This window comes from Camelus bactrianus, chromosome 2, assembly GCF_048773025.1.
Source record: "Camelus bactrianus isolate YW-2024 breed Bactrian camel chromosome 2, ASM4877302v1, whole genome shotgun sequence".
Lineage (NCBI taxonomy): Eukaryota > Metazoa > Chordata > Mammalia > Artiodactyla > Camelidae > Camelus > Camelus bactrianus.
This window is the reverse complement of record NC_133540.1, coordinates 61,607,456-61,630,409: the sequence shown is the minus strand read 5'-3', so window position 1 is coordinate 61,630,409 and position 22,954 is coordinate 61,607,456. Positions and strand designations below refer to the sequence as shown.

At 32.7% G+C, this 22,954-nt stretch overlaps 1 protein-coding gene across 6 annotated transcripts in view; it reads right to left on the bottom strand.

Annotated features, from left to right (window-relative positions):
- TBCK (TBC1 domain containing kinase) overlaps positions 1 to 22,954 on the bottom strand; it is a 197,058-nt gene that overhangs the window by 93,825 nt on the left and 80,279 nt on the right. For all 6 annotated transcript variants that reach the window (XR_012499465.1, XR_012499462.1, XR_012499463.1 and 3 more), the window contains exons 21-22: positions 8,333 to 8,369; positions 7,164 to 7,325 (exon numbers count right to left, since the gene is read on the bottom strand). Coding sequence is in view for 1 of the 6 variants with exons in the window: in XM_010953629.3 (XP_010951931.1) it covers positions 7,164 to 7,325; positions 8,333 to 8,369 (199 nt within the window). In the remaining 5 variants the exon portion in view is untranslated. The remainder of the gene's footprint in view (positions 1 to 7,163; positions 7,326 to 8,332; positions 8,370 to 22,954) is intronic.

The following is a 22,954-nucleotide window of genomic DNA, read 5'->3' as shown; positions in this document are numbered from 1 at the left end:
TTTATTTGTTGTTTACTGAGAAAGGACTAACACATGCATAAAGCAATGGCTAGTATGTTACCTAAGGGTTTTATCTAATAGCAAGTAATGTCATTATTATAATTTAAATGAGCTTCCTAGGATGTCAGAATTGAACTTTTGAAGCTACTAGATTGAACCATTTGAAACTGCTGATATGGAACTGCTTCTTAAACATGTAACATGTTCCCTTGCTTAGTAAAAAGTACTGGATTTGAATTCTAAATGCCAGTTACTAACTACAATCTATAACCTCAATGTGTTTCAATTAGTTCAAGAGCAAAATGGAGATAATAAGAAAGCTACTTAATATAGTTGCAATGATTACACAAGATTAAAAATCTTAAAAAGATTTTAAACTCTAAAAGTGATTCTAAGTTTTGATAACTAAAGATTATCCACATTGCCAAAATTTTTTATTCACAATCTAACTTTTGAAATGAAGCTTACTATATATATGAGAATTAACAATGTATACACTTAAGTTTAGGTCTCAATATTTCCCCATGCCAATGTGTCCATAAAGGCTTCCCTACTGTTTATTTAATTAAACTGAACTAAATGAGTTATTACTATATTCAAGTTATGGTATTACGTGCTGAGGGATCACAAAGATGAGTATTTGTCAAAGCCTGGTCAGGTCAGAGTGAGAGTTCCCACTGAGCACCTTGGGTATTAAGTTAAGGACCTAGACATGCCACATTGTTTAGCTAAATAAAAAAATTAAAAGAGACCCACCTTAACAAAGAATAAAACCAATTTGATATGAACAAAAGGGCCCACCAGTTATTTAACTGTCTAGCAGAACAAAACTCAACATTCTTTAAAGAAAGATGATAAAATTGACTCCTTACAATATACTTTTATTAATATCCACTATATAATAAATAATTAGATATGCAAAGCAGAAAAATGTGACTTAAAATCAAGAGAAGCATAGAAATATACCTACAAGATGATCCAGAATAGGACTTAGCAAATAAGGACTTTAAATTAATTACTATAGATATGTTCAAGGACTTGACGGAAAATATAGTCAAAGTGAATGGACAGGGAAATGCAACCAATATAGAAGAGCCAAATTGAAATACTAGCACAGAAAAGTGCATTATTCCTTCCTCAGACTTGGTGTGTCCTGCTATAAATTCCTATTGCTGTCTATAGAACTTAACACCATTATAACTATTTACTTAATAAAGGGGTCACAAATTAGTAGCCAACTGGCTACAATCAGTTATACTTGGCTTAAGTGTTACAGTTTTTAAAAATTTGAGCCACTGTTTACAATTGGGAGATTACATAAAAATATTATGGTAATCCTATTTCATTTATATTTATCTCTCAATGAAAGCAAGTAACTGTTAATTGAACCTCATGCCTCATCCAAAAAACAACAACAACAAAAAAAGCTAGATCACTTCTCACTGCCCTTCTTTCCCACTATGGGGAATGTCAAAAGTATCTTAAAAATCTATGAAATTTCATAAATTGAGTCGAATTTCCTCCTCACTCTCTTATTCTCATTAATTTCCAATTCCATCTTGAGGATAAACAGGAAAATAATAAGACAGATTTAAGAGTTTACATATTTTATACTTTGCTCTATTTCTTAATTTTTAATAACTTAACTCATTTTCTTTCAGTTCCAACATATCTGTATATTATTTGAAAAAAATGGCCTGGATTTCTAATTATAGATTGTAGGGAACCTGGCACATAACTGTGTTGTTCAAAAAGTGTACTGTTTTTATTAAGTATTCCATGCTATGCTAAATAATGATAAAGACTGCATTACAAAAGTGCTTTAAGTCAGAATAAATAAGTACATTTTTTCCTAGCTACTTAAGATATTAATACAATACTTTTGAGGAACCCTTGAAGTGCTACACAATAGTGAGATACTACCAGTATTTTTCATTATGTGCTTAAAATGAATCCCATTGTGAAGTATGTGGGTAACACTGAAATGAAATCTCAAAATTTTATTTAAAATTTTTCACTTCAACTTAGCTTCCATAATCAAACACACATCATACAACTAAGATGTTTCAGCCAAACGCTAATTTCTTCCTTCAAATAAGATTTCAAAGTTTTCATATGCTCAAGTCCCTTCAACAGACTCTCTATTTCGCTGTATTTATATGTACATATTTCTTTCTTTTAGTGGTAAAGTAACTATTTTAACCTCTGAGAATATATTAAGTGTTCTTCCATACATATTTCCCAATTTCTTTCTATAGGTCCTTAAAAAAACTTCTTCTAAAGATTCCTATCTTTGAAGATGCTCAGAGGTACAAAGATACACACTCTAAGAACTTATTTCAACCATAATGACATACACACGTTGAATTAATTTTCAACTGTACAAAGGAAATACACCAATAAAATAAAAAAAAAACATTTAAACATCTCAGCTACAAATCCATTCTGAAATTATTAACGATTTTTTTTCTTTTTGAGTAAAAGTAGATTTATTTAGAGATGTACATGGTGGGGGATGTGCGTGGAGGTTAAAGTAAAGGTAGATACATACTCCATAGACAAGAGTACGGGCGGTCTCAGAAGGCAAGAGAGAGTGCAGTGTTGCTAGTTTTTATATATTAAGAAGTGAGAGGATTATTCCTACTACCCTGGGGAAGGGGCAGGGATTCCCAGGAATTGGGCCACCACCCTGGTTTTGAACTTTCATGGTTGGCTTCAGAACTGTCATGGCACCTGTGGGTGTGTCATTCACCACGCTAGTACATTACAATGTGTATAATGAACCTCAAGGTCCACTAGAGGTCAAAATTCTGGCCATCTTGGGCTTCCAGGTCTATTGGGAGTGGACTTTCATGCCATCTTGGTGCTAACTGCTGTGTCATTTCTTTATGGCTGTGTCCTGCCCTCTTCCTTCCTGTCTCACTTTCCCCTCAGAAATTTTACTCCCACAATCTTATAAGGGTGCAGAGGGGTGGTAGTCTATCTCCCATAGCTGAGCAGGGGCCTTGACCCTGCCTATTAGGGAGTAAAAATCTATGAATGCCTAATCTAGGGGCCCCAGGAACAGGGAAGCTTCTTGTGGAAACTGTTTTCTTAACATCAGTGGCCAACATTCAGTATTGGATGGCACTATGAAAAACCCAGTATTTCTTCCAAAATACCCTACCACTATTTTCAGATTGCTTGAGAAATGACAAATGTACTGCTCTCATGGTTATTTCCTCTAGTACTAAAATGACACATCTACCAATACATATCAAGAACTTTTAACAAGATTTTCTAGCACCACTTGTACTTTCTTGGAATGTGACATCACACTGTATCATTTACTACAAGGGAACAGAAGTTGGAAGCAATTTTTGGCAAAAATAACAATGCCTTCCTGCTGTGCTCTCTGTTCAAGAACTAAAGAGTTAGTATAAAGTTGTGGAAAAGAGGAAGAAAGGAGAAAGGAGAGGGAACTTACAAGGATTGAATGTTACACATTATTTGCATTCTTAAAATATTAAATGTGACACCTACTTGAAAAAATAGTTATGCATACTTGGTAGCAGGTTTTGTGTCATGTGCATTATGTATATTATCTTTCATACTCTAACATTAAAGCAGAAATTACCTTTATTTTAGTGAAACTTTCATAATGTAGAGGAGCCTCTTTCCAGTGAGGTTAAAAACTTGCCCAAATTCACACAACTACTATATGCCAGAGCTGGGATGTGAACTCATATCTGTTTCACTCCACAGACCACTCTTTTCAGTGGCAGAACCATTCTGAAACTTTCCTGAGTCACACAGGTAGTGAGTGGTAGAGCTAGGACTCAAACCCTTATGTCTTGACTCCAAAGACTGGGCTGTCTATCCACTATACCATGCTGTCTCTGAGCAATGAAAAGAGCTATTCTTCTTAGTCATAATATACATTTAACATTGAAGGCTTACTTTACTTCTTAGGTAATTCCTTAATTGCTTTTGCTAATAAGGAAATCTATATGATTGATATCTACCTCAATAATTTATAGAAAGACTCAAATGGGATGATTGCTTCATTTATTCTATCAATTGTAAAGCATGCCATGATACAAACAAAAAAGTGAGGAAAATTATATAATAATGATGATAATAACATTAATAATAATAATCACCTACATAGCACTTCCTCTTTGCTGGCACTGCTCTAAATTTTTCAGATATGCTGATTTATTCAGTACAACAATCTTGGGAGGTAAGTACTGTTATCACTTTCATATAGTCAGGGTTAAAGAAACAGATACAAAGAGTTTAAGTCATGTCCCTAAGGTCACAAAATTGTAAGTGGTAAAGCCCGGACCTAAAACCAGTTGATGTGGTTCCATACTCCATGCTCTTAACCACTAGGCTATTGGTAGGGAAAAAAACCCACTAGGATCTGTAGGAAAAAACCTAGAAAGGACAATTAACAGGGAAAAAACACTGATATTTCTTCACCTAGGGGAGTGTCAACAGTCATCTGTTGCATTGGTGGTGTCCTGTTGGTGCAGTCATCTTGATGTAAGTGAGAATGAAAGTTGGTCCTCAGGCAGCTCATTCTTTGCAGATATAATCAAGTAAAGACCTGATCATACTGGAGTTGGGTGGGCCCTAATCCAATGACTGGAGTCCTTGTAAGAAGAGGGTAATTTGGACACAGACATAGGGGAGAATGACATGTGACCACGGAGGCAGAGGTTGCAGTCATTCTGCCCCAAGCCACAGAACGCCAAGGACTGCCAACAACCACCAAGAAACTAAGGGAGAGGCATGAAACAGATTCTCCTCTGAGCCCCTCTCCCCAACAGAAAACACACAAAACTCCAGAAGCTTATTTTGTTCACAAGGTTTCCAACTGGATAGTGTTTCCATCATATTATTGTCAACAGATGTTTTGAACAGTGAATATGCTAATCTGTTTCAGCAAAGAATTTAGTTAAACGTGTTCTGACTGCTTACTTATGCTTTTAAACTCAGTTAATTGGGTATTTCAGTAAAGCAATTTAAAATTGAGTTCAAATTAATGATTAATCCTAACCTATCTTTATCTACAAAGTCTGTCTCAAGAATTAAGGTGAAATACAGAGTTAGCCTATCTATTCTTTTTTTGTAGACTTAAGAAATGATGTTTTCTTTCTTTCAAATATATTCCAAGCTTAAGTCACATAATATTTTGCTTAGAAAAGGCATGTTCAGTGTGTTTGTTTATGTATTAATCTGGATTCATTTTTTAGGACTTCCCAGGACCACTTCCCAGTTCCTTCAAGCATCAAATACAGTTAGGAGGCTCAACATGATGAAAAAAGGACATCTTTCAGATCTAATTAGGCAAGACATCCCAAATAAGTGCATTTTGATAAAAAATAAAATGAAACACAGGTGTACTTAAGGGCTAAGTTTGCTTTGACACTCCCCCTCTTTTTAAGTCACATTTTTCTTACAAACTCTTTTTTTCCCCAACAGGAATCATATACAGTGACCAAGTAAGTTATGAACCAGAAAAATGGCACTGAGGATAAAGGGAATCCACATCAATAGAGGGCTTCCTATTTTCAAAAGTAAGTAGTGTTTACCTTTTCAACAAGTCAGTTCCAACAAACACATATTCTCACTTTCTGATTTCCAAAATAATAACTTTATTTTAATGGATAAGCAGAGTTACCACTAACCTGCCTACATAATATGAAAATAGATTCTTTTACCAGTGTATAACTGGAACATTTGTGTTCAAAACAGGAAAGGCATTAAATTTCTTTGACTTGAAAATGTACAATCATTATTCCTAATATATATTTTTTAGACCAGACCATAAAAATTCTTTTAACCCTAATCAATCATCCTCTGTTTACCTTGGCAAGTTAGGAATAACAGGAAAATATCTGTAGGGTACAGACAGTATTTGCAGTTTGTAAAACAAGCTTGTTTGTAACTGTTCAACACCAACAGGAAAAAAAAAAGACAGATAACTTGATTTTCATAAAGAATATCCTAGAAAAAAAATAACATAAGAGCTAAACTATTTGTTCATATAAGAAATAATTGACTTTAATTAAAGTTTGATTAGTTAGAAAGCTGATGGTGATACTTGTAATTTGGGGGGAAAGAGAGATTTTAAATAAATCTAATAATTTTTCTTATTATTTTCCCAAAAAGGATGAAGATTTTCAACAACAGAGAAATGGTTAACAGATCCAGATATAGATCATCGACTAAAAATAAAAACTGGTGTAGATAACAGGTTTCTTAGTCTTCTTGAGAGTACTTATTAAATACATAATCTTAAAATACCTTTCTTTTATTCTTTGTTTGATTTTTAAGCAAATTTATCTCTTGGACAATTTTAAGTGTGTTTATTTTCAGCAACCACTCGTGCCTGCCTGAACATATGGAGAACAGCAATAAACTCATAGAAGGATTGGAGCCAATACAATGCTATTTGAAGAAAGTAGAATTTTTCTACCTGAAAACATTTTGGTTTCTGCAAAAAGGTAGTTTAGTATTTGTCTTCCACAGATTGTTATATTCTATGCAACCATATTACTTTCATCTTTTCAGCTATAGTATCAAAGGTTAAACCATAGTTAAAATTCAGATTTCTACACTTCAGCATTCAACTCCTAGATTTATGAACTCCTCACTTGTGAATACAATACAGCTTAACGTATTATCATGCATTGTATAACACGGAATTTCCCTGGAGTGTGATCTGCCCTCCCAAGAGGACAGTATTTTCTCTCCTCAAACTGTCAAATTATTAGCATGCCGCTATGGAGAGGAGAAAGCAAAGATCCATGTAAATTAGATTCTCAAACACCTTCCCAAGTGGCCTTTATTTACTCTCTATCTGCTGAAGATAAACGGGTCTATCCTAAGCAAAAAGACAAATATGTCATAACCCCCCCTACCTCTTTTACCTTTTTGGTGGCATCAATGACATGAATGTAAATGACAGTGAGCTAGTATGACCCAGTTTTCTGTTTACAATGCTGGGCCAGCAGAAGAGGTAGTATACAAGGGAGAGAATTCAGAGAGGGATGATGAGGTTCAACTAGAAGAGATTCTGAAGGCCTAGATGATCATTCCAAACTGTTATAAGAATGTCTCATTATCCTATAATTACATTTCATTTAGTGATTCTCTTTATATATAATCTATACCTGGTAAATCAGAGAAGAGAAGAATGCACTCATTAAAGCCATTTGCCAAAAGCCGGTCACGCAGCTGCTGAAGAATTGCTACTCCGATACAGAATGGGAAGGAGGAATTCCCAAGTAGTAGGGTGTCCCAGAGGTGGAAAATTTTGTGCAGTGGAAATACATCTGTAAAATGACAAATATAAATTAATTAATTAAAACTAAAAAAAACAAAATAAAAATTAAAACAACTATAAGCTGCTTTACTAGACATATGACAATTTTTTATGGCCAAAACTATTAAAAAGCAAATACTATCAAACTGTTTTTATAAAATGTTTACTTGGCTTTGTAGATTTATTGATTCCTAAGACATCTTAAAAAACTGACAATCAGATTGATCGAATAGATGACATTTTCTAATCTCTATTAATCTTAGTATAGTTGTTCAAATTCAGTCTATTAATTCCTAGAATTTTCCAGTTATATTATTCTCATAAGTTTTTTAATTAGAAGAATTACAGTATTGTTATAGATTCAGTATTATTACATTTCTATTATACACTCTAAACATTGCTTTTTCAAATTCTCATCAAAAAATCTGATTAACAATTTTCTACTTTTGCAACTGTCCTTTTTCCATTTCCGTTTTTAATAACAATCTTAACATCTTTTTAGGTCAGTGCATACAGACCTACTTCAAATATTGTATTCCACTTATCATATGTACATATTTAAGCAGGATATCCACCATACTAATATCTGTAACTGATTAAAAGTATTATACATTCACATAAACTTTTATTTCTAGAGAAATTCTAGTATAAGAAATAAAAGCATTACTTATTAGACAATCTCTAAAAATTGAGTCTGATTTGATTGTAAAAGTTGCCTTTGAAAACTTTATGTAAATACTATAGTTAATATTAATTTATTTTTCAATAGAGGGCAGAGATTTTGTGAATGTCATGGCATGTAAGACAGGTTTTCATCCTAGAGAACACTCGTTTTGATATTTAGCAGTCAGAACAATCATAATTTCTTTTTTACCCAACCCTGTAACACTAGAATTACATAAGGATGCTTATATAATTAAATCTGCTTAATATTATTGTAACTATAATGTACTGGGGAAGAATGGAGCTGTCCTTTTGATAATACAATATCAAAAGACAAGGGAAGATGATACTTACGAGTAAACATGGTGAGAAACCAAGGGATGGCATAGAGCTGTGGGTGGAAAAAGAAAGGGATGCAGGGGACGAACAAAGAAGAAATAAAAGAGATAATTAGAATGACTACCAATAAACTGAATGGTAAAAAACCAGCTCTATGTTTTGGTCTACTCTACTGATTAAAATAGAAGAGAATGTTGATAATTATAATTATTAATGCAAATACCCAATTAAATAATGATATCTATCACAAATGCTGCAGAAGACCCTTTTGCCAAGGTTTATGCCACAGAATGTCTTCATTTCATCAAAGGATACACTCAAGACAAGGCCTAACCCAAATACAATGCTAGCATGCTAATTTCAAGGGAGTACTTTTCAGAGGAGAACTCTTCTCACGAACAAAATATTAAGATTTGAATAGTCCTCATTAGTGCTGAGTTACACTTACTGAATATTTTTTTGAGACATGATGAGATGATATTTGAAAAATGTCCGAAATGTCTCATTAAAGGATATTAGAAACATAAGCTTTCTATTACCACTTTATAAATTAATGGGAAGTTTCTAAAAGTAATGAGATCTAGGAATGAAATAATTTGGTTCTTTAGCTGAGTGACAAATTTATTTTCCTAAGTTTACTATTTAGAAATGAAACACACACTTTTAATTAATTTTGTGAAATTCCAAAAGTGAGAAATCATTCTTAATTTCTAAAAGTAGAGTAAAATCTCCTTTAAGAACAAGTATCAATAGCCAATAATAATTTATAGAAAAATCTGAAAAAGCTCTAATTTTAAAAAAATTTAAGTATTGTCAGTTTACAATGTGTCCATTTCTGGTGTACAGCATAGTGTTTCAGCCATACATATACATACATATATTCCTTTTCATAATAGGTTACTAGAAGATATTGAATACAGTTTCCTGTGCTATAAAGTAGAAACCTGTTATCTATTTTATATATAGCATTTAGCATCTGCAAATCTCAAACTCTCAATTTATCCCTTCCCACTCCACTTCCCCTCCGGTAACCATATTTGTTTTCTATGTCTGTGAGTCTGTTTCTGTTTGGTAAATAATTTCATTTGTGTATTTTTTTCCCACATATGAGTGATACCATATTTTTTCTTTTCTTTCTGGCTGGCTTACTTCACTTAGAATGATGATCTCCAGGTCCATCCAAGTTGCTGCAAATGGCACTATCTTATCCTTTTTTTATGGCTGAGTAGTATTCCATTGTATAAACATACCACAACTTCTTTAGCCATCATCTATTGATGGACATTTAGGTTGTTTCCATGTCTTGGTTATTATAAATAGTGCTGCTGTGAACATTGGGATGCATGCATCTTTTTGAATTAGAGTTCCCTCTAGATACATGCCCAGGAGCGGGATTGCTGGATCATATAAGTCTATTTTTAGTTTTTTGAGGAATCTCCATACTGTTTTCCATAATTTTATTTTATGTTTTATGTCAATGCAGTCTCCTATTAGACAAAGACTTTTGTACTACCTATAGGGTTTAAATAAATATTTTTTGGCACCTATCAATTGTGAATTTATGACTAGAGTTGTATTTTTCTTTGCATTGCACACAGTTGAGTATCTATGCTATTAAATGTGAGTCAAGAACCATAAGTAGTTATACACTACATTAAAATCTAAGTACTGTAAATGAAATAAAGCTCATTGCTCTCCACAGGATCATTATTTATATTCACTGACACATATATATTACAAATGGGAAAACTGACTTCACTGTAGAGTATGGAATGTCAAAACAATAAAATATAATAAAATATGAACTCCTCAGGCTAATTTAATTTTAAAAATACAGTCAATAGAAATAAGTTACAACACTATTATTCAACTTTTCTTTCTTTTAAGGAGATGATGTAAAATATATTACCTTCTTCCCTTCTGATCAAAGTCAATTGTTCATCATTAGGAATCTTATCTGAGTTACTTCAACAACAAACTAACCATCTCTTTTCCCACCGACTAGAAGAGTACATGTATCAGGAAACTGTACAAAGGAAGGAAGAACCACTTGAAAGGATCAAGGGGGAAAACACACTAGGCTCACACAAAAGCAGGCATAGCTCATCTTACCACCAGCTAGAATTTTTAAAAACACTGTAATAAACAAGGCATCAGGTAGAGTAATCAAAAGGATATTGCCTTAGTAATGGGGCAAAATTATCCTCCCATATTATGCTGCTCTGGTCTCACTTAACAACTCTTAAAAGCAAGCCTTGAAATGATCAAACCATTCCAATGTTACTTAGCTGCATCTCAAAATAAAGTTCAAGAATATTTACAAGAACATAAAAATACCCAGTCTCCAACAAGGTAAAATTCTCCATGACTAAAATCCAATAAAAAATACCGGCAGTGTAAAGTAGTAGGGAAAAAAATGATCATAATGAGGAGAAAAATCATTCAATCAAAATGGACACAGAGCTGACATAAATGCTTGTAATAGCAGGCCAAGATATTAAAACACCTTTTATATATATACTCTACATGCTCAAAAAGCTAATAGAGCATTGAACATGTTAAGTTGAGACACAGCAGATATAAAAAAAAGAAAAAGAAAATTCTTCTAGAGATAAAAAATATAATGTTTGAGACAAAAATTACGCTGAATGGGCTTATGAGCAGATTAGACGTTGCAGAATAAAAGATTAGTAAACTTGAAAACACAGCAATAGAAAGTATCCAAAATGAAACAGGGACAGAGGGAAAAAGGAAAAAAAGAAACCCAAATCAAAACATGTCCTAAGCATCAGTGTGTAACTTCAACAGGCTGAATACATACGTTATTGAAGACTTCAAGAGAGAGAAGATGAGAGCGGACAGAAAGAATATTTGAAGATATAACAGCCAAACATTATCTAAAAATGATGAAAATTGTAAACTGATAGATTAAATAATCTCAAGAACCCAAAGCACATGAAATATGAAGAAAACTATACCAAGGTACATCACACTCAGATTTCTCAAAATCAGTGGTGAGGAGAAAAATCTTACACCATAGCCGGAGAAAAAAGACACATTATGTGTCAATGAGAAGAATTTTTTCCTGTCAAAAACAGGGCACAAAAATGACAGTGGAGCAGTATTTTTGAAGCATTAAAAAAAAAAAAAAAAACTCTATCAACTTATAATTGTATGCCCAGCAAAAATGTCTTTCAAAGACAAAGGTGAAACAAAGAGTCTCACACACACAGAAGCTGAAAGAATTCACCGGCAATCCTGCACTATGAGAAATGCTGAAATCAGTCTTTCAGGCAGAAGGAAAATTATACCTGATGGAAATCTGGATCCATACAGAAGAATGAAGAGACTCAGGATTATAAATATGTATTTAAATATTAAAAAAAACTTTTATTCAAAATTTTTAAAAATAATTGACTAAAGCAAAAACAATAATTTATTGTGGAGTTCGTATGTAGAAATAAAAGGTAGGACAACAATAATACAAATGCTGGGAGGTGAAATGAAGATATATGTTGTATTTATACCATATGTGAAGTGGTATAATAGTACTTAAAAGCAGATTGTAATAAGTTAAAAAACATAGTATAAATTAGAATTTTTTAACCTCAGAATTATTTACATTTTGGATTGGATAATCTTTCGTGGCGGAAGGGTTGTACTTTGCTTTTTAAGATTATTGCAGCAACTCAGCCTCTTAACTAGATGTCAGTAGTTCTTGCTCACTTTTGCCAAAAATGTCTCAGACATTGCCAAAAATCCCAAGAGGAAAACTGCCCCTTGTTGAGGACCACTGTATAAATCTTTAAAAAACCAATAGGAAAACAACAAAGGAGGTAAGTGCGTGTGCACGCGCGCGCTCGCACACACGCACACACACACACACACACACACACACACGCAAATCTAACAAATCCAAAGGCAGATAAAAAGGAAAAAGAGAACAAAGAAGTGATAGAACAAATAGGATAAAAATAACAAACTGGTAGGTTTAAAGGCAACCATATTGATAATCACAAAAGAAGTCTTGTGATGGTTAATTTTATTTGTCAACTTGACTGACATGGGATGCCCAGATATTTAAACCTTACTCTGGGTTTGTCTTTGAGTGTGTTGCTGGATGAGATCAACATGAAAATCAGCATACTTAGTAAGACAGAGTGCCCTCCCTAATGTGAGTGGGCCTCATGGAATTCATTGGAGGTCTGAATAGAACAAAATGTGGAGCAAGTGAGAACTGACTCTATGCCTGAAGGATAAGCAGTGAATGAAGCATAGTTCCAGCCTATAAGGAGCTTACAGTTCATTAAGAACAATAGCTATTCATTTAATACCTTCTTGATCTCTACAATTAGGTTCTTGTCTCCACCTCACCACCAAAACTGCTCTTATCTTGGTCACCAGAGATCTCCATGTTGCTAAATCTAATGGCCTATTCTCATTCTCAGTCTTTAACAATCAGCAGGGTTTGACATAGTTGACTACACTCATCTCCTCAAAACAAGTCCCCTCCCCACTTAGCTTCCAAGAAATCACATTCATCTAGTTTCCTGACTGCTTCTTCTCCATATCCTTTGTTGGTTCTTATTTATCTCTCTGACTTAAATATTGGCATGCCCTAGGTTCAGTGTTTAGAACTTTTGTCTTTTCTATTTTTCTCCAAATTATGTGAGGACTCATTTATAGCTCTATCCCAGACCTCCTCCCCAAATTCCAAACTTTTATGTCCAAATGCCTATTTCACATTTCCACATGTACATCTGATAGATATCAATAACATGTCCCAAACTGAGCTCCTAAAACTTCTTCCAAACACTGCCTCCACATACAGTCTTCCAAATATTAAGCTAAGAGAACTGCCGTTCTTCCAACTGATCAGGTAAAAAAAATTCTGTAATTATTTTAAACTCCTCTTTCTCTCACATTGTATAACTGTCACCAGCAGTCCTGCTGGCTACATTTTTAAATGTATTCAGAATATGAAAAATTCTTACCACCACTACAGCTAATTTCCTGATTCAAGCCACCGTTATCTCTTATCAAGATTATTACAATAGCCATGTAATGGAGTCTTCTAGATTCCATCCTTGTCCCTCCTTGGGTTTCTCTTACAATAGCAGGCAGAATGATCTTGTCAAAATGTTTATATCAGAACATGTAACACCCAGTGGATTTCCACTACTGACAATAAATGCTAAAGTCCTATGACCTATAAGATTCTGTGTACTCCGGCCCGCCAGTTACCTCTTTGACCCTCATCTCCCTGTTCACTGTGCTCCAGTCACGCTGGTCTCCTGGCTGCTCCTTTGATGTCCCTGGCATGCTTACACCTCAGGGCTGTAGCTCTTGCTGTTGCTTCTGCTTGGATTGCTCTTTCCCACAGTTCCTTACAGCATTTATTCAAAAATCACCTTTTCTGTGAGACTTTCCCTGGCTACCTTACTTAAATATTCACTTTCTCCTTTACCTGAATATTTAATCTCCATGTCCCTGCTATAGTTTAATTTTTTTTCTTTAGTATTTACCACTACCTAACATATCACATCGTATATTTATCTCCTTTATTGTCAACCTCCCATGAGAATATAAGTTCAATGAGGGCAGATATTTTGTCCGTTCATCTTTTTTTTTCATTGATGTACCCAGGGCCTAGGGAAATGCCCGGTACATAATAGGCATTTAATTATTTGTTGAAAGAATGAAATATGTAATGAAGACAATTGAAAGGGATGGATTAAAGGATCAAATAGTCACAAGATAATACAATTTCTTGAGAAGTTTTTAATAAATATGAGATAATGAGAAAATTAGCTACTCTTTCTTGGTGTATACATATATTTAATCCTTCGTATTAAATAATGGAAAGTACTGAAAAAACTTCAAATTTTGAATTATATAACTATACTTTGACAACTATTATGTAAACAGTTAGTAGAAATAAGCGAAATGAAGCACATTCTACTGGATATTTGAAAAGTAATGATTCAAGTTGAATACATTTCTTTAATATAATATGTAACAACTCCCAGGTGCTCACCAGTACCAGTTGTCTCTTACAAGATAAATTGAAGTCAGGTAAATAAATAGGTAATATATTATGTGAGATTATAATGTTTGTTATTTATTCTTTCTATATTTCTCCCTTTTAAAATTTTAACTGATATTTTCATCTTAAATAATTTCTTAGCATGTTGGTATATCTTCATAATACAATCTGATACACAAAAAGACAGCAAACTAGAATAATTTTGAATACTAGGGTGGTTCAGGTTTCAATTTTTAAAATGACAATTATATAATGAAACATTTTATTACAAATATAAAAAGATATAAAATTAGTCTTATTAAGTTAGAGATATTATTATCTATTTCCTGATTTAAAGTTGGAAACAAACCCAACGAAAAGAAATCATACGTTCTTTTAACTATTTTCTCCAGATCATGAAACTATATATTCTTGATGTGACCTAGTGCTATTCTGCTAAAAGAGTCAGCTGGGTAAATACTGCCCCCTAGCAATATCAAGAAAGAATAAACGATATTTACCATTTCATGAGATCTTTTCATATGGTCTGCTAATGTCTAAATTAGAAATATCAGTAGGAAAAACAAAGGCAGGGGCTCATTAACCTGATTTTGAATAGTGGAAAATTATGGCTGAAAACTTGTAAGTGTATAAAAATGAAAAATATTAAGAAACTAAATATTTCTTTTAATAAACTCTAGATGAATCTTTTATCAAATGGATTTTTTATTTACAAATATATTGTGTTCTCTCTATATACATATATAATAATAATTATTATTAATACAAAAGGAAGTCCTTTCTAATTGACTTTCTTAATCTATCTTCTTATTAGCATATTTTCTGTTTACCTCAAGTCAGAAGTATTTTTATATTTAAGTTACTGTAAGCCATCTCTGTAAAATACATGTTGACCGTTAGCTGGATGTCTTGCAATGATTCTCCGTATTAGCGGAATGTATGTATGTCCATTCAAGAAAAGGATGCTTGAAATACAGCAAGTTTTCAAAGCAGGAAACTATCATATATTTTCTTGAAACTCTGAAATTCTGGACTTTGTGATCTGGTAGTTCTATATCTCTTTGAACCTTTAGGATAGCTGAGATTAGTTAATGGCTCTAAAATACTTGGCAAAAGATGTGGCATATATCAGATATCTTCACAGGAATCACAATTATCATTCTTAGTAACAGTCCAAAAGCTTTTATAACATTTTCCCCCGTGATGAGAACTCTTAGGATTTACTCTCTTAACAACTTTCATATGTAACATACAATAGTATTAATTATATTTATCATGTTGTATATTACATCCCTAGTACTTATTTATTTTATAGCTAGAAGTTAATACCTTCTGACTATCTTCAGCCAGTTACCCCTTTTTCTCCTGTCCTCTACCTCTGGTAACCACACATCTAATCTCCTTTTCTATGAGTTTGTTTGTTTTTGAAGTATAATTCACCTACAACACTATGTTAGTTCCCAGTGTACAACATAGTGATTTGACATTTCTATACATTTCAAAATGACCACTGTGATAAGTCTAGTTACCATTTGTTACCATTTGTTACCATACAAATATATCATATTATTATTTACTATATTCGACATACTGTGCATTTCATACTTGTGACTCATTTATTTTGTAGCTAGAATTATTCAAAAATGACTTAAACAAACAAAAATAATTTAAAAGGTCCATTGGATCCAGAGGGTAAAATGGTTAATTTTCTTTCCCTTGTATACCGAAGGTTAAATTAGTTACATCTTTTGCAAGTAATGATTTCCCTAATACTAAAAAAAATAAAAAATAAAAAAATTAAAAAGTAATTGACTTACAAAATAAATTACTGAACTGAAAAACTATAAAGTAGAAATTAATAATAAAATTACTTGGACAATTTAATGTTTCTGAAATCCACATTATCATTTTTGGGAATGATCAGCTATACAACCAGAGTACTTTCAATTAACTCACTGAGTACTAAAAAAAACTTTTAGAAGTTTTCAAACAATTAATTTATTTTAAGTAAAAGGCTACAAAGCATGCTATGCAGTATGCAGCACTTTAAAGGAGACAGAAAAGTACCTTAAAACCAAGCAAATAAAAAAGGTTAAAATTTAAAATGGTGAATGGCAATCTTACCAACTCAAACAAGACTTTTTCGTTGTTAACATTATATTTCCTCCACCAAAGTAGTTGTTAACTGATGCATTGAAATAATATATCCATTATAGTTTGCCATAAAATGCTTTTCTAAATGTAAATCATACTAATATAACCAAAGAAATAGTGCAACGTGATCAGATTCTAATAAGTAAAATAAGAAACCAATAATGGTGTTGAACAGTATGTACATATTAACTCATTTAATCATCACAATAATCTTATGAGGTAAGATTTATTATAATCAACATTAACAGTAAGGAGACTGTGGATAAGAGAAACTAACTCAAGTATTCAGTTAGTAAGTTGAAGAATCAGGATTAGATCCCTGGCCCACTGACACCAGTGTCTGAGTGCTTATTCTTAATACCAGTCACAGACTCCTGGGGATTGTCAAGGCCCTTCAGGGCCCCAAAATTCAAAGCTATTTTCATAACAATACTAAGATGTTTCTGCTCTTCTTTACTATGTTAACATTTGTGGTAATGGTGTAAAACCGCTGGTGGATAAACCTGCTGGCACAAATCAAGGTACTGGCACTAAAGAATAATAGTTATACTCTTATAAAGGAGTAAAAATGATTAATTTTGTTAAATATCTTTTTAAATGTTCCATGAGACAAAATGGGAAGTATGCATAAAGCACTTGCACTGCATACTGAAGTACAAAGACTGTCTTGAGAAAAAGCATTTGGACAATTGTTTGAACTGTGAGTCAGTGCAGTGCTTTTTAAAAAGAAATGTCACTTTTTACTTGAAAGAATGACATAAAAACAGTATTTTGTTTTCAGGCTTGGATATTTGGCAGACATTTCTTAAAAATGAATTGAGTCTGAAACTTCAAGAAAAAATTCTAGCTGTCAGGTGAAGATTAGAATTTTAGAAAACTTGTATTTGCCCCTATGAGCCTGGCAGTTCCCCAATATTTAATGACTTTTTGGATGAGATCAGTGGCACTATTAATGAATGTGATTTTTTGATATTGTATAATGAAATGTTTCATAGTTGAAAGATCCGCATAATTCAGCACATCAATACTTTCCAAATGAGCAGTGCATGACATTGCAAAATCACGTATAGGTAAAAGAGCCATGCAAAGTGCAAGACAGACTGATGGATTTGATTATAACAGAGTAAAGCTCACTGATACAGCTTTAGATTATACACTGCAATTAAACTTTAAGAAACTACCACTGTCTGAAAAGGCCCTTTGCCATTACACACCTTTGTAGGGCCACCAGATTTTCTTCATGTACTTCAACTGAAACAATGTATTGCAACAGAATTGAATTTAGAAGCAGACATGAGAATCTAGCTTTTCTCTATTAAATAGAAATTGCAAAAATATAAAACAATACCATTTTTCAATTTTTTTGTTTCAAAAAACACTTAGTTTTCAGAAAAACGTTATTTTGTTAACATCCAATGGTATTATTATTGTCATTTTTAAATAAATTAATACATAATTTTTTAAAATGTCTCAGCAAATATCGATAGCTATAACACACATAAAAACTCTTTGGGATACTTGATAATTTTTTAAAATGTAAAGAGGTCCTGAGACTAGAAAGTTTAAGAACTGCTGCATCATGCTATACTTCCTTTTTTTTTAAATTGAAGTATAGTTGATTTACAATATTGTGTTAGGTTCAGGTGTACAGCATAGTTATTCCATTTTCTTTCAGATTATATTCTATTATAGGTTATTACAAGATATTGGGTTTAATTCCCTGTACTATGCAGTAAATTCTGTTGTTTATCTATTTTATGTACAGTACTTTGCATCTATTAATCCCATACTCCTAATTTGTCCTGGACCTGCGCCCTCTTCCCTTTGGTAACCATAAGTTTGTTTTCTATGTCTGTGAGTCTGTTTCTGTTTTGTATATAGCTTCATTTATATTATTTTTTAGATTCCACATATAAGTGACATAGTATTTGTCTTTCTCTGTCTGACTTACTGACTAAGCATATATTTCTTTTTACTTCTCTCAACCAGTATAAGAATACATTAGATTGAAAACAGAGTAAGGATTTACTAAATAGGGAAACTTGCTGGATACTTAACTGGTGTGCATGTGTTCTTAGCAAGAAAGTACCAAAATATTACTTTGCCAGTATCGATGGAATTAATAAGTCTTTGGTTTCTAAGATATGAGTCCTTTCTGAAAGGTAACTAAGCTCTATTGTGAGAAAGAGAGCTCAATAAGCTTTTTGTATTCAAGGACCTTAAAAAATCCAAGGTCAGTAGAATGGAGTTAGGACTAATGTAAGGGAAAACAGCAGCCAGAGGACACACCCTAGCACTCCACAGATGTACAAGAAGAGGTTAGCAGGGGCTCTTGTTATAGGAGATTCTAAATAAGGTGCACTTTCCTGATTTACCCCGTAATAACATCTTGGTAAAAATCTAAAAAGCTCACTGTCAGTATACTGTCTCCTTTTTAGATTAAAACCTAAAATTTCTTTATATAATAGTAACAACATGAAGGCCAGGAATGAATGAAGGAACAAATGAACAAACAAAACAAATGCATAAATATTTCTAAGAAATCCTTTCACATTTTCTGTAAATATAAACTCAGATAAACATAAATTTTGAAAATGATAGGGATAAACTTTTAGGAAAGGAGAAAATCAGTAGTAGTATAAGCATCCATCAGGATGGTAGTTGAACGACAATGGCTTTGCCAGCATATTTGCTTATCATTGAATTTGTTAGCTTTATCTTTAGTAGTGACAGTAGGTTCAAAAGGCACAAATACTGAGATACAGCCCTTATCATTTCTCTTTCTGGCCACCTGACAACTTTTCAAATTTGCAAGCTGAATGCTATTCATAGCATTTCAGAAAAATAGTTTCCTTAACAATGAAGGAGCGTACTTTCCTGTTCTCATTTTAAAAGCCTGTATATTTTCAGAAGCAGAAACATACACCAAGACAAAAATGATAGAAATCACTCTGGCCCCAATTTTGCCAAATACACATTACTCACCCCATTTATATGTAAATCACATAACTACCATGATATATATAATCTAAGCATCACATCAGTGCAGAATATTCCTAACTATTCAAGCTTCAGCAATGCTTAGTATTCAGAGTTCTGTGACCCACGGCAAATGGAAAGGAGCCAGAAATCACAATCTTTCCTGCAATGGGAACCTACATTTTAATGATGGAAGATTAATGAGGGCTTATTTTGATAGGATTAGTTATTGAGCAGCAAACTCAGTTTGGGATCTCATTACCAAAGTGCCCATCTTTGTCCTTGATGAGTCCTACTAGCCTTATTGTTGTTGGAAATGTAGAAAGTCACTTAAACAACTGTCTTAAAGGTAGAACACTGAAGGCAATCATTTGAAAGAAAAAAAAAAAAAAAAGGAAAGACTGCACATACAAACTAATGACATACATCTAAAAATATGTGATTATTAATGGAAGAAAAATGTCAGAAAAATTCTCCATTTCATCTCAACTCTCCCACCATTATTCATTGTCAATAATCTCTATGTTAAAAACATCAACTCTGTTTTCAAAATTAAATTTAAAAACAGTTTCAACATTTTCATATTATCTAAAGACCTGAGAAATAGGCCAAAAAACCCCCGACAATAAACAGAAAAACAGGACTAAAGTTTTTAAAAAATAATTTCCCTATTAAAAATTAAACTCTGTTAAATACCTTTTATTTTTGCCCTTTCTCTGTGATAAAATATAGCGTAGAAAAGGGAATTTTCTCCAGGTTAAGATGTATTCTCTTTCCCCTCCCTTCTCTTTGTTAATTCTAGGATTCTCAACAGTGACATAACTGTACCCTAGAGGATGTTTGGAAATAAATATAGAGTGATTGTCCAGAAATACAAGTAAGCATTTTATTGTCACAATGATCAGGAGATTATTACAGGCAATCACTAGCTGGCAGCCAAGGATGCTCAGCATTTGCCACAAACTTGATGTTCTTATCCTACAAGGAACTGTCCCTCGACCCATATGATGCATGGATGTCTCATAAGACTATCACACTATATATGTAAATGAATATTACTTTCACATAACTAGTATTAAAGTTTTTACAAGAAGTTATTCAAAAGTGCCCCAGTAATTACAGGAGGGAATCATAATGGAGAGGGAAGCATAAATAGAACAAAAATATTATATCAAAATTATTGAATTATTGAATAATTAGCTTACCCAACATAGCAACACATTTAACAAATAGTAATGTACCATTCACTCAGATTTAACTAACATTAACATTTTACCACAAATGCTTTGAAAATTTTTTAAATCAAAATAGTATATTATCAATAGAGTAAAAAGTCCTTTTCTACCATTCCTTAATTTTAATTCTCTTTTTTAAATACTATATTTTGTACTTTCTATAATCTCTGCAAGAACTCCTTCCTGGATGGAAATTATAAATATGACATTTCATATTTACATCTTCTAAGTCAATTTAGAACTTATTTTTATGTATGGTGTGAAGTTGGAGTTGATACTCAATTGTATGAGGACCATTTATTCAATAATCATTACTTTTCAAATTGATTTATAAAGCCACCTCTGTCACATACCAAATTCCATATCTGGGTGGGCCTGTTTTGTGGTTTCTGTTTTACTAGCTTATATTAATATATCACTGCATTAGTTTTCTTTAGGTTAATATTACCTGATATATGCTTTTTAAAAAATCTCCTTTTGACCAATATCCTTACATTTTTATGTTTATCTCTTATAAATAGCATATAGATAGATCTTTAAAATTATTGAAAAATGTCCTTTATTAGGCAATCTACTTAGCCTATACTTTCTATGTTTTTAGAGGGTTGGTTGATTTTCCTTCGTTCCATAACCCTCCTTTCTATTTAAAAGTGATACATTCTCTTTCTGTTCTTTCAGTGATTACCACTAAAATTTTAACATGCATTCTTGTACTTACACATTTCTTGTGAGCAGAGATACTAACTGCCCTCTGTTTTGGATTATATTTTCAAATATGTTTGTATAAAAATAGCCTTGGTAAATAGAGATAGAGTCTCTTTTTGCAGCAATACACAGGTTTTCTAATACTCCTGGAAGAAAAAGATAGTCTCTCTCCAGGGTAAAGGGAAGATACTTATTTACCATAAAAAAAAAATTCAAGTTTCCTAAACTCAGAGTTCCTCTCCTATAATGCAATCCACTGTATATGCAGGTATCATCCGGACCCTCTGTGTTGTTTCTATGGGATTTGGAAGCAAGGAAAATCAAGACAAATACGCTAATGCTCATGCTGCTTGCTGTGCTGTGAGTGATAAAGTCCTTTGTCTCTGACACAGGAGTGCTGGGTTTTCTGCTAGTATCCATGAAACAGTAACAGGCTCATTTATTAGCTTTTAAGTAGGGTAAAATCAAATCTCAGACCTGAAAGGATCCCTGAATTGATCTTTAAATATAACGAGCATATTTATTTTACCCTCAAATAATGCAAAATCGTCAGAGCACTTTCAAGTTGAAATCCCACTGACTCTCATGTTTCATGTTATTGTTAGCCAGAATTTTATCTTTATCTTGCTATTAGCCTTTCCAAAACTGATTTTATGTATTAACATTCAATAGTCATTGCTTAACAGATTTCAAAATTGTGAGGATTAGATGAGTGTTTAAAGAGGGTTAGAGCAGGGCTTGGTACACAGTAAGTACTTAATATATGTTCACATTATTATGTTTTAACAATTTTTTTTGCTTGCCACTTCTCGTATACCATACTTCAGAGTTTAATTTTTCTGGTTAACCAAAGCAAAGATAAATTATTTTTCCTTTTGTGATTTTTAAAATACCGTCTATGTTTATGAATATGTCTAAGGATTTTATCAGACTATCTTTATATTCCATACATATTTTTCTACATAAATGATTTTTGTCAGTCTAAAGCACTGACTAAACTAATGCAGTTTTGTTTAGCCACTGAACATAATTAGGTGCTTTCAAGAGAATTTTTTGAAAATAACTATCCCTTTTTTTAGTCTGTATCTCGGTACTTTATCCTCAAAAATCAAACACCATTACCAACTTGGCAATCAGATCCCCTATAATTTCTTCAACTCTAGCCATAACATTTAATCTAGTATTGTCTTGTGTTATGTATCACATTTATAATGTGAAGCAAGAAAGGAGGGGTTGAATAAAAATGAATACTTAATATGATATCTATATTGGTTAATTTTTCACAAGGTTTTTTTTTTTAATCTCTATCCATAATTACAAGGCGTGTTCTTATTTTATTTCTATTTGTTCTATGCTTTGTATATTTTTTGAGAGCCCTCATTAGATAAGTCATGTATTCAAATAAAAGGTATGTCTTCATAGGCCTAAAAGTAAATGACATTATATACGTCAAGGATGGCAGGATGTCTACTCAGGCCTGATGATTATGTCACAGAGAGATACAGTGCAACACAAAGA